This window comes from Cyanistes caeruleus, chromosome 12, assembly GCF_971803275.1.
Source record: "Cyanistes caeruleus chromosome 12, bCyaCae1.hap1.1, whole genome shotgun sequence".
Classification (NCBI taxonomy): domain Eukaryota; kingdom Metazoa; phylum Chordata; class Aves; order Passeriformes; family Paridae; genus Cyanistes; species Cyanistes caeruleus.
The window spans coordinates 6,536,670-6,550,006 of record NC_141712.1 but is presented as its reverse complement, the minus strand read 5'-3'; the positions used below and the strand labels follow the sequence as shown (position 1 = coordinate 6,550,006).

Sequence of the window (13,337 nt, the reverse complement as noted above, 5' to 3'; positions counted from 1 at the left end):
ACTAGGTCAGGCAGCTTCACACACAGCCTAAGAGTAATGGAATGAAGGGAAAAAGCATTCAAGAGGGGAAAAAAGGGCCTCTTTCAGGACAGTTGTGTGCATCCTCAAGAGCTCGCTGACTTTCTCCTCTCCAGGTCTTACTGGAAGATGAGCCACTTGTCTTGGGCACACCTTTGCTGTTGGTACATCATTCCCTAATGATCCTGGGATTGCTGCACTTGTCTCTAACTGCATCTGGGCATCCTGGTAAATCAATGACTTAGAAGGCAGAGCTCCTTAGTAAATCTGCTAAAATAACTGTGCCTAATCCAGAATACCTAAACTAGGAAGCCACTTCTGCAGTGTCTATCCAGAGCACATGGCTCCTGAAATAGCATCTAGAAGGAGTCTGAATACTCCTGGATATTCTCCAAGTGGGAGACCCTAGATACTAAACACAGCATTGGTGCTGGGGTCACACTGCCAGCCAGGACAATACATCCACTTAATACCATCTACATTTCTGACACATCAGCTGAGCCCCTGGGTGATTTCAAAGAGGCTAATTATAACCACCTCTTCCTCTTACTAATGGTGCCACAAAAGAGTAATGACCACACTTGTTCAGCAGACCTGGCCTCTGGGGAACAGGACAGTCGGTGACTCAGCAGAGTCCTGCAGCCCCGTGCGTGCTCAGAGCCTCCAACAGGCAAGGACTGACATCCCTGCCCGGTGCACTGTGAGCCACTTCATGGGCCTCCAGTGCTTCCAGGGACAGGCAGACACAGTAATCTGCCTTCCCAGAACACGGGACCCCAGGCTGGATTACATCCACCTGCCCCCCTGCGATTTACAGCATTTGTTTCAAAAAGGTATTTTTGGTGCGTGTAGGAATAAAAACAAATGAGCAAACAAACAAACCCCAGATGTTTTAACCCACTAAAAAAAGCCTGTAGACAATCTTTTCAAAAGACCAGCATCAATATGCAGTTTGTAATTGTCTTGTCACATACTGTGTACTGACTTTCATGACTTTTCCCACAGTATTTCAGAGGTTGTTATAAATGCCAACACAGAAGGGAAGTGGGTGTTTCACCTCTGACTAATGGCAGCATTTACTAGCCTGAAGATCTCTTCTTATATCCATCTAATAAACTGGTTTGTCAGTAGATAATACGAAATTCCATCTGACACACTTGAAAACTAAGTGCCAGACTCTGAGTCTATTTCCATTTCAGTACACAAGATTTTATCCATGGAGCTCCTATTACCTTCGGTAACAGCATCCGTGCTATTCCCCTCACATAGCAAAGGGGGAGCAAACCCCCAGGTGAGCACTTGTAAAAGCCCCTGGGTACTTGTACAAGCCCCTGGGTAGAATAACTTTCAAGACAATTTTAGGATTTTTCTCCCTGATTTTTCTTGCAAACAAAATAGGCCTGGAAACTACCAAAGGTCTGTTGAACATATCAGAGGTGGGTGGAATTTGATTCTGCTCATCCTTTCAAAATGCCTCTGAGATTTGTAAATATTCACTGTGGTGCTGAGGTTTTGAGAAGGCAGTTATAGAGCAAATTTGAATGATTAATGATCCAAGACATTTTAACACATTATTTCTCTATTTTCAACATAAATAGTGTGTAAAGGGTGTTTAAAACCTTAATGAATCGAACTATATGAGTAAATAATGTTAATCATTTTAATTGCCCAGTAGTCTGAAATTAGATTTAACAGTCTGATAATGTATAACTTTAAAGGAATACAACCCTGCTCTATAAAAAATCCCTTCCAAGCCAATTCTAATAATTTCTATTTATCTTTTATGACATTAACTGTTCTACCAGTCTGCCGACAGACAGCCTTACGCTCACATTTAGTTTAAATGCAGTGCAGTATAGTTTTTCATTATCATTAACGTGCTCCTGGTGGGCAGAGTGCAATGCAGTGGCACTGGTCACACTTCATTGCTTTATCTCATATGACAAAGAGAGATGATGTGCTTCAGCCCAGGCCAGAAGATGAAAGGGAAAGGTGGCCATGGCAAACTCCCCCTGCTGCCGAGGAACCGCGGCCGGGCTGCGGCGTGTGACTTGCTAACAGCACGAAGGGGCAGACAAATAGATTTTCCTCTATATTTATAACCAGCATCATTCTTCCTTTCAGGCCTTTCAGTGCAGGTAGCTGTTTTATATGAAATGAACAATCTTTATAGACGTACCAGAGCTATAACAAGGCTGATTTTCAGCGAGGCTGAGGTATATAACTCTTACAGAATTGTCAGGCTTCTTGCTCAACAAATCAAGCCTAACTTATGATGTTTGCAGTGTAATTTTTATTCCTGTTTGACTAGCCAACTACCCAGTGGTAATAGGATGTTAGAAAAGGGCAGTAGCAATGTTTGTACATGCCATGATTGATAGGCAAACTCTGCATTTTTCATTTATATCTCCTGATTCCAAATCAGTTAAGTTTAGGAAAAATGAAACAAAATGGCAAGAAAAATGCTTGCAGATTGCAGCCCAGCACTCTCGTAGATCTGAGTTCAGCCCACATCTGCTAGGATTGTCTGGAAACATTAAGATATCTAAATGAAAATCAATACTATATGTGCCAGCATTTACTACCAAGAACAAGTATCAAGAGACCTCAGCTAATCAGGCTTTCAAGCTTGTACTTGAGCCATAGTCTGAACCCCAGGGGTGTCCTAATTGGCCCAGACTAATCATAGAAGAGTTAAATTTATAACCAGCAAAGACATCTTGTTTTTCTTACAAGTCATCATTTTGAAAGGGAAAGCCTCACCTGTGTGGTAGCGACGTGTGGTGAGAGCCACCGGTCATGCAAGAACTGCTGCTCACCTGTCAGAGGTAAAGGAAAGACTAATTTACTGTCCTCCATAAAACCAGTCAGGCACATTTAAGCTTTTGGTGGCTATATAGTGCTATCAAACCTTTCACATGAACTGCATATTTTCTCAACTTAAAAGCTCTGCACTTAACACTCCTGCACTGGGAGATAGAAGGTTTATATTTTAGAGGTAAAAGACCCTCCACACTGATCTCCCAACCTAGTTTTTTGAGCCAGCTAAAAAAATGTATTTCCAAATCAAACACTGTTGGTGGAACTTTGTTTTCTTTTTCTTCTGCAGTGAATGCAGATGTGCACAGAAGCCGACACACAGCAGTTCAGTTCATATGGTACAAATACGTGAATTATTTTTCCATACTAAAAATAAATAAAAAATCCTTATTGTAAAATAAAAGTGTCCACAATATCTTTTAGAAGACTGTTAAATTGTACTGCTAAAAATTATACTGCATCAGGGGATTGGGTTCCTAATATTTGTATTCGGGATGCCAAATGAGAGCAGATTTTATCCTATTTTCAACAAATTAAACACAAATATTTAAAATGTTTATAAAACTCAGTCCTCTATTTTGGGCTTATTTTGAGCAACTTAATAATTCTGCATAGATTTCTTTAAACAGAACAAAATAAAATTATGAATTAAGCCTGGAAATGCAAAATCTAATGTTTTTCAGCTTTCTTCAAAAGCATACGTAAACATCCCTCGAGATTCGCATCTACCAGAAGTTTAATATCATTATTTAGGTTCTTTGTGTCCCATACGTTAGATGTATTTTTAATGTTTACCTCTTAAAACAAAACATTGTCAGCTATCCTATTCCTCCTCACCACGGTTAATGGTTTCCTAGACAGTGCATCCTGGCACGCTGTGATCTATGAAAACATGAAATTCTCTCATGGCATGATGTTTCCCTTGGATTCTCATCTCCCACCAGAGCCTGCTGTGAAATTTTGTCAGTTCTTTTACCTCCGACGAGCTCTCCTGTCCCCCATGCTGTAAGCTACTGCATTATCTTCCTGAATCAGTCTTCCCGTCATTGCTGCTTCACCTCCCACTTCTTGTGGGACAAGAAGGCTATCTTCATCTTCCCCTTCAGTGCTGTGCCTGATAACTCACTGCTCTCACCCTCTGCAGCACACAAACAAGGTAATGAACAAAATAAAGCAGATAGAGAACCTCAGCCCAACCCACACACAGAAAGGCAGGCACGAGTCTCTCCTAAACAATTCCATTATCTCACCCTGTGTTTCCAGCCTGGATGCTACATATACCAGTCTGCAGGAAGGTACCAAAAAGCATTCCTACCACAAAATTAGGATCAAACAGACCATCTGACTTTGCTGTACTGCTTCCCCTCTCAAAAATAATTGAAATATTAAACAAAAATACTCAGTACTTCTCTGTATCTTCAGAACACTTTTGGTACAAACTGTTGATTTCTCTTTACCCAAAACAAGACTTCAGTCTACTCATGCTTCAAACTCTTAAGAAAAAAGCAACAACTCTTACACCAACAGAATTTTCCTCTTATACAAAACCACAGCTCTTACAACTCCACTTTCTGGTTCTGACTGACGTGGTTTAATAAATCCTTTTGGAGTGCTTTAGGAGACTATAATTTCCAATTCTCCTCTCTGCTGCTCCACCACCGGTTGTCACACATGTGAAAAAACAAAAATTTGTTCTGCAGCTGCTCCACTTCATTACCAATGGAAGATTTTAATTTTTAAATTAATGTGTTTGATAGTGAATGAAGAATAGAGTTCACCATTTAAGAGCGCCATCCACTCTGGCAGTGGCCAATGCTCCCAGTGAGATGTTGAAGGGAGAGGATGCAGGAAGAGCCTGCAGCTTAGTCTGCAGAAGGTGAGCCCAGGGAAGGGCCCTGCAGCAGGTGGCTGAGCTGCAGGAGGTGCTGGGAAGGCTGCACAGCACCAGAAAGGCTGAGGAGGAATTAGACAGCTCATTCCAAGCACAATCTGCAGTGGAGGCCCAGCCCTCAGCCAAAATCTCCTCCATCAGGACACACAGAGGGCCAGGGGGCCAATAATGCAGGAGAATGGAAGCTTCCAACAGCAGGAGGAAGAGACTTCCCCCAAAGCCAGAGGTGCCCTTGCAGAGCAGCTGCACTGCAAGGGCACTGCTCTGCAGAATGAAGAAGACCTGTCACACCAGGAACAATACTGGAGATAAGTAAGGTAGTCCTTTTATTTATTTATTTTTTCTTTTAATTTGGATGGCTTTTACTTTTGCCATCTGTTAAATGCTGTTGCAAGCTCCTGTGCTATTAGCAGCCTTATTCCAGGTGTGAAGAAAGATATTTCAGCACCAGGAATCTGCTACAAAAAAGATCCTACCTCCAGCTAACTTCAGCTAAAATCCTACTCCAAACAAATCCAGCACTGAAAAATCAAACTGATTTCAGTGGATTTCAGATTTTATTCCGTGTTTTTTCTGGTATTACTCTGGTTTGACCCCTCATATAAAAGGTAGGTGTAAAGAACCAGCCTTGTACACATTCAAGCTGAACTGAGCAGAAACTCTACACTGTTGTCAGTGGGGTTCTGTCTCATCCACAAACAGCCACAAAGAAAGGAAAATTTAGATATTTGGATGGAAAAAAAAGAAGACAAATACCTCTAGATACTTACAGCATTACAATAAGGCAAAAAGTCAATTAATAACTGCTGTTGAAGGGTGTTCCCCCTGTCTCCAGTTTTGCAGCTTTGCTGAGCTGACTGCTAAATCTGACAAGAAGAGTTTGGCACATGAGGAGCAGACATGCTTGCCCCCAGGCACCGAGGACCACTCCCTTTGCAGCAGCCTCTGGAGCTCCAGCGAGGGGAAAGCAGCCCCAGCAGATGGAGGGCTTGCTTGTGAAACAGCCCCTGTACCAATCCTGCTGGAAGGAAAGTCTTCTGCACAGCACAGAGAAAGGTGTCCAAGTCCTCTGCAGAGCCGAGAGCAGGGCCCAAGTCACCTCAAGCTCTCATTGAAAAGATGATTGATTCTGCTCTATTTTGCTTCTTCCAGCAAAACATCGCAGGATGTTTTCTCTGCTGCTTGCCTCCAAGTTTGCTGCATTTGTTTGCCAAGTCCTGGGGTTGTCAAACGAACAGGAACTCCCCCTGATGGTGCACACCTATTTTCCTGGTGTTGCAAATCCTCCTTTTCACTAGCAGTGCGCAGTACAAACACACATATAATTCTACTCATTTTCATGTGATACTGAATGAAACTACTTAAAGCTTATGCCAAATTAACAATCTTTTCTTGGCAATTTCACACCGGGATTCTATGCCAACTTCTGTTTAACAAGCAATGTTATTAACAGAGAAAATAAGTTTTTTTTGTTTCTGCTTTGATTTGCCTACTTGAATCTTCTGCTGTAGTGAATTTTCCCATGCATGTGCATATCTAAAAACCTAACAAGGGCAAACAGCTCTATTATTTCCATAAAAATTGCTACTGCACAGCAGTTCTAGAAAGTCTAGAGCTTGGGGGTTGTTCTAAATATATTAAAATCAGTATTCAAAACAGAGTTTCAAGGCACAAACTTCAGAGTCTCCTCTAGACTGCACTATCACACACTCCAAGAGCTGGGTTTTCTGTCAGGATCTCGCCTCTTAGCGCTGCTCAGGAAGAAGAGATGAATCAGAAATGAGATTTAACCAGCCAACAGATTACTCCCCTGGCACGGGGAACGCAGTGCTGCAAACGTGCCAGCTCTCCTAGTGCCACCCACCATCTCAGCATATGGGGTGTGTCAGGAGTAAAAAGGCAGCAGAACAGCTCCGTGCTGCATTTCTTCCCCCCTGCCCCCTCCAGCTCAGCGGAGTCATCGGCACTACTGGCAGCTCTCAGAGCTGCCTACCAGCAGTGCAGAGAATACAAGGTCAGGCAGGAGCACAGGAAGGGAATGACTCTCCCTCTGGGCTCAGAATCAGTGCCTGATTCAAGCCATCCTCTTAAGCTCACTAGAATACTTTATACCGTATGCAACTGAAAATAAAATTTTAAAAAGTGTTTACGCCACTCGTGGAGGAATGTACAACCACATCATGAGCGATCTGACACCTTCTGCTTGCCCATTTCTTTTTTCAGCTTTACTTCCAGTGCTGTTAAATTGAGCTAAACTTTTTTTACACACCAATCTTTTTTTTTTTATTATTTTTACTAAAGCAGAATCCCTAAATACTCTGCGTACACTTTGGGGTTTCCCAAGTTGTACAGATGGGTTGCTTCTTTGAAATTGAATGATTTGGGCATTAACACTTGTCATTTCTCTCTGTGTGTATCTAAGATGTCTTCTAGAGTCCCTCTCTACCCTTTGTACAATGCACCAAGTCTGAGCACAGAGCACATTTTGTGGAGGCTCCATAGCTGAACTCAGTGTCCTAAAGCTGCTTCCTCTCACTGACCACGCTCTTCCAACAGCCCAAATTTCAGCTTGCATTTAGAGCAGGTAGAGCTCATGTCACCTCTCAGTAAAGGCACTTCTTCTGCTCTTTTGCTTGTATCCAATGTCTTTTGAGCATAGAAAAGATTCTTTATGGCCTAATAATATATTCAGTAATGAAGGCATAGTAAATCTGAAAGATTGCCAAACTTCATTAACACAGTCCTAAAAGATGAAATAAGCATAAAATAGGAGGTATATTCTGCAAACAATATATATTGTTTTCTGAAATGTGTATTATTTTCTCCTTGATTTTCCTGAAAAGGAGGGTCATCTACTCAGGCCATGTAAAAAGGGGGCTTCCAAAAAGCTCTCAATAAAAGGTTTAGTTTTACTGGATTTCTGGAGATAAGACATTTGTCTTTCCCAACTCCTGGAGGCTGAGCTGCATTATTAAAGAACAGATACTAAAGTATCTGGCTGATTCTGCAAAAAGGACACAATATGACATAAAAAGGATAGTGTCAATTTAATATCATCATTAGGTTACAGAGTTAACAATTCATTAATTAATTTCAAATGAGGTAAGTGTATCTTTTACCTTGATGACCTAAGAGTAATCTGAATCTGAAACATTTCTATACCAAAAGTGCATGCAAAAAAAACACAAAAAAACTAGATACATTTAATGGAAACTATGATTTTACAGAAGTTGATGATATATAAAAATGTTAGTTCCCTAACTGCAGCCTCAAGAGCTGATTTCTGGGGGGATGTACTTGTACTTTTTCTTTCTTTTAAGGCTTTTAGAAGGGAGTGCAAATAGTGTCCTTTGTAATACTCTAAAAAATTAATAGTGGCTATCAGAAGAATTTTGTATGTGACAGTAAACTAAAAATGACTGAACATCAAGCAATGATTTTAGAGTGACAAGTTTCCTAAGATAATATAAACTTTGTATAAGTTCATGTAACACTTACCCAAAATTGCTACAACTACTTTAATAAAGTGAATTTTCCTCTGGGTATTAGCTGCCATGTGTTCTTATTCTATTTCATAGAATTTGCCTGTGTATAAATATTATTTTGAAATTTTGTCTCTATTTCTCATAATTTCTTATAAATTCTTTTTTTTTCCCTTATTCTTTACATTAAAAATCAGTTCCTTTTCATTGGCTAAGCAAAGGCTCCACACCAAGGATTCAATTTTTTCAAAACAATCCTTAGCCAGCTGAACTTTGCAAGTATCCAGTATTTCTGAAAATCAAATTCTTTCTTCTCCAGGCAATGCTTATATGATGTTACATCAATTTAATTTTCACAGCCTAATCACACTGCTTTAGCTACCTATATATCAAACTGAAGTGCAGCCCCAGCACTGCAGTGCCAGCAGAAGGCACTTGTGCTGTTAATCACTGCACTCAGCCCTGGTTTGGGAATACCCACTCGTATTGTGCACCATGGCACAGCCCATGGTGCAGCATCCCACTGCCCAGCCCTGCCCTCTGCTCGAGCACACAGATTTCCTTGTGGGTAACTAATGTCCTCTGTGATTTCCAGGTTCAGCACTTGCAGAAATGTGCTTCCTTGCAGCCAGCAGATAGAACAAGTCACATTAAGGGATTCTTCTTGATTTTGCCTCGCTACCAGCTCCAAGACTACCTCCCCTGCTGCATTTGATCATTCCAGCCCTTCAAGGATCAACCATCAAGTGTTACAAAGAAGGAAAGGTCTTTTTATGGCTCATGCAAATCCATGAAGCCTACACAAACTTCTACTCAGACATTTAAAAAAAAAAAATCTTCCTACCCCTGAGCATCTTCAGAGGATCCACAAAGGGAAAGGCAGAGGTGAAGTAAGGGTGCTAAACAGCAGTTTGAAAAGTGGGGAAAAGAAACCATAACGAATGAGTCCCTGTGAATCAGAAAAATGGAGTTACTTCTGTTGTAGCGAAGGTTATTCACAGCCACCCAAGATGTCTTTCAAGAGAAACTCTAATGTTTTATCTCTTTGCAGAGAAGGTAGAATATTCTGGGCTTAAATGCCTGCAGACAGTTAAATTCTGTGTTACAGGAGGAAAAAAAAAAGAAAAACAGTAAAGACGAATAGCTCTGACCCCTTCAAAATATTTTCTGCACTTCTCATATTACAATTGGCATCAAACACAAAATTACTAAGGCTTTTCATCACTTTTTTTTCTTTTCATTAAAAATGTCCTTGGCTGCATTGAGTTTAAAACATCACAATGCTGAAACAAACCAAAAATTTCTTAGTAATAGCAACCTGAATGACAGAGTATTAGCACCTTTATCAAACGGGAAATTAACACAACACTGGGTTGCACACAGTTTTTAAAACAGATTTGACTAAGGAATCACTGTTCATTAAGCCAGTACCACAGGAGAAATGTCTCTACAATTTTAAATGTAATTAAAAAGTTGACAGGACATACATTTGAAGTACCCACCACTGAAACTCACTTTGATTTCTGTATTTTTCTGATGATGTTTGAGGGTTTTGTATGCTCTGGTAAAAAAACCTCTAATGCCATTAGTCACCGGATGTTTTTGTATCACATTCACTAGGTCCATAATCTTCTTGTTCTGCCTTTGCACATCATCACAAACATTTTACAGTGGTTTGATAACAGTAATACAGTCAGCCCTCTCAACCAGCACACTCTCTAAAAGGATGCTAGTCCTGATGTATTTGTGCCATGCAGCTGTGGCACAGAGATCCCGCGCAGCATCCGGGCATTTCCTTTCCTGGAAACCATCCCCTCAGAAATACTTTGAGAGGCCTTTACAGTAACCTTCCACATTTCCTTTTCAAAAGGGGGAGGGAGGAGAAAATTTCCACATTGTGGCTTCAGTCAGGCGGAGGACATGACTTGTGCAATCCTAATAAATCAGAGAATTCCCGTGTGGCAGAAGCAACAGGGGAATAGTGTAAGAGCAGTGCTGCATGTTGACCTAAGCAAGAGCTTATCGAGAAATGATGTCCTCTTAAACAGACTCCTGTAGAGATGTTCTGCATTTCCTCTGACAAATTGTAAGCGCTCTGACTGTAACATTCCTAACAAAATAGGGCTGATTTAGCAATGCACAAACTGCCCATTATCCTACTGCATAAAAAGGCCATTTAAAGCAAAGCCTTAGGACACTGCCCCACTGGAAACAGTAGATCTGAAAAATTATCCCCATCTTGTGCCACCAAAGCTGTTAACTACCCTAGGGAATATACCTAATTTACAATACAGACAAATGTTAACTTTAATGAGTTTTAAAACTGCCATTTTTCTTGTTTGACTTTGATAACACTTGAAATCTTAAGCAAATACTTGGCTATTTTTTCACCTGGAATACTATCTAACTGATATTGCCACAGCATTTGTTTTCAGCTGCCCTTGTCTTTCCCCCACTCAAATCATAATGCTCTGCAAAAGTGCAATTAAAAAGTACATCCACTCCAAAACAGTCCTGGAAAGATTAAACAATCTATTTCAACAAACTGTTCCTGTCTGAAAACTTTGCATGCCAAGATTACTACTTGTCATTATCTTCCCAAGAGATGGAGTACCTTTTTTAAAAGTATCTCTAATGAGATCTACAAATCTATGTGCAAGACAGCTTACTTTATTGTGTTTATAATGATAAAAAATATTTTAAAAAGGTTATGGCTCTTGGGACTGATAAAAACACAATGGGGGTAAGGTCATTCGGAAATGCTAATAAAAGTTTTCATAAAATATGATGACTCTCAAGAAGTAATGTTGGCCATGAAAAATAACTATGAAAGTCTATTTCCTGTGATGGTAAACACTCAATTTTTCTGGAGCTGGGTGACTCTCCAAATCCTTTATTTGTTCTGTTGTTGCACAGCTGTAGCTGTTGGATTACCCCACATTTTCTATCAGCTGTGCAGGGTCTGTGCTGGAGCTTCCCCTGCTCACACAAGTTTGGAGGAAAGAGAAGAACACGCACCTGCTGTGGCCATTAAGATTATCTTGAGCTCCTGATCTCTCTGCCAGTGACATCCAACAAAGCCTTGTCCTAAATATACGAGAGAAAAATCCATACAAACCCTTTCTTTTCACACAGCATAACTTTCACAAGAGCACAAGGTAAATATATACAATAGATATACAATAACATAACCAAAAGATTATAATTATTTGCATAACTTTAGTTTGTTTTGGAATATCAGTTTCATGAGTTTTAAACTAACGCAGCATTCACCATTTTATTTTGAATTCCTCTATTTGAGCACAGAGTATTTTCAGAGTCAGCTTTGGGAATATCTCATCGTGTCTGTTGCTAATGTTCTAAACGTTTTCTATTTCTCCATTTCTTTAATTATTTTTACTGTGATAAACTGTTAGCTGGCATCAAATTAATTTACTCTCATAAATTTTTGAGGCAAAGTTTTGCCTACAATCAAGAATACATGTACCTGTATTGAATAGTTTCACAGGTGTTGATAGTCTGCATTAACTGTATATAAAATTGCTCTTAAATTGTTGTTTTTAAGGGCTGGTCACAGGTGGGGGAAATTTGGTAGAGAGAGCATTGGCTTTCTCCCAAGTACTTGGCCTGGACATGAAAATCAATTATTTGATATTTATTTTGCTAAGGTAATCTGACTTGTCTAAAAAATTCTCCTTGTAAAAAAGCATTTCCTTTCAGCTCCTGGGTCTAGAAGCAAGGGAATACCAGGTTAAAGAAATGGAGGATAACAACATCACCTGCTCTTCTGCAAACACTTTGCATTATCTCAATTTTTTTACTAGTCAGCAGATAGCAATTACTTGACTTATTCCAGTTACAAAGCCATTTACTTGGTCTGCATGCTTTTCCATAAATCCAGGTTTGATTCCCAAACTTAGATTCTCTACCTATGTCCCTGCACAGACACCAGGTAACTGGTGAAAGATATATTACATGGGAAAAGTCTGTAGAAATTGCACTGGGGGGAGGACAGTTTTTCTGTATTGTTTTATTTTTCAGAAGGTAGAAGAGGCAAGGTGAGGATCCTTAGTTACTGTGTGTCAGCTTTGCCTCAAGCAACTTTGGGATTTACTAAAGATATTGTGATGGTGAAGGGCACCAAAGGAAAAGGGGAAGGATAGTAGAAGCCAGGGATGGGGAGAGAAAAAGCAGGCAAGGCTTTTGGACAAAATGGATAAAGGCTCACTGCAACAAAGATCTCTGTACTCAATCTAGACGCCAGATTTTGCAGGCAGAAATAGTGCAATCAGTATAAAGATATCACAGAGTTGAGTTAAACCCATTCCAGGTTCCTCCTGGTATACCAGGGAGGAAGAAATCCTCAAATACAAGGTTTTGTTGCCCTTCCCAAGCCATCACTCTAGCAGCACCTCAGATACCTCAATGGTTTGACAATAGAAGCTGGAGCACTCTTGTGGCAAACTTTTAGAGCACAAACCATCACCAAACTCCAACACAAAGACAGCATCTGTGTTTTACACAGTGATCAGTACATCCAGTCACGTTCTGACAGGGTACAGACCTGGGGGAGCAGCCTGGGAGTGCCATGTCCAGCTTTGCTGCCTCCTCACCTTTAGGGAGAGGCAGTCCTGAGTAATCCCTGCACATCCCATTTGTGCAGGCCTGTCTCTCTCAGGCAGCATGAAGAGCTGATGTGAACCATAGTTCTGACTCCCCCACCTCTTGTAGACCATTCACACAGACCCCAGGGCCACTTTCAAATAGCCTTTGCTCTTGGAGATTGTAACAACAAAAAAAGACAAACCCAAAAGCAATTCAAAGCAAAGACTGGAAAGGCTACTCCCACTTGTTCCTACAGGCTCTGCAGTAGCTGGCTAAACCTTTATCTGTTCCAAGTTCAAGGCTTTGTACAGCATTTCATAATCTTTTCAAAATGACAAGTCAGTACCTAAAGCAGCGAATCCACAGCCCCTGCTCCACCCATGTGTTTTGGCAGCACATCTGCATTAGTCTGTGACCAGGTGCAACTTGAGGTCACTTCAGCTCAAAGCTGCACCAGTTGCCAGCAATCCAGAGATGCTGTTGGTGCCACTCCCAGACATGTGCCACCTCCTCTAATCACG

General features: G+C 40.7%; 1 protein-coding gene across 16 annotated transcripts in view; it reads right to left on the bottom strand.

The window, feature by feature from the left end:
- LOC111934667 (uncharacterized) overlaps positions 1-13,337 on the bottom strand; it is a 113,545-nt gene that overhangs the window by 45,754 nt on the left and 54,454 nt on the right. For 11 of the 16 annotated variants that reach the window (XR_015275539.1, XR_015275538.1, XR_002867368.2 and 8 more), the window contains 2 exons: positions 11,230-11,298; positions 2,782-2,837 (listed from right to left, as the gene is read on the bottom strand). Coding sequence is in view for 5 of the 16 variants with exons in the window: in XM_086848173.1 (XP_086704299.1) it covers positions 2,782-2,837; positions 11,230-11,242 (69 nt within the window). In the remaining 11 variants the exon portion in view is untranslated. Of the gene's footprint in view, positions 1-2,781; positions 2,838-3,814; positions 3,977-5,499; positions 6,505-11,229; positions 11,299-13,337 lie in introns of those variants that run through there. The other 5 variants (XR_015275542.1, XR_015275540.1, XR_015275543.1 and 2 more) reach the window with 3 other exon arrangements.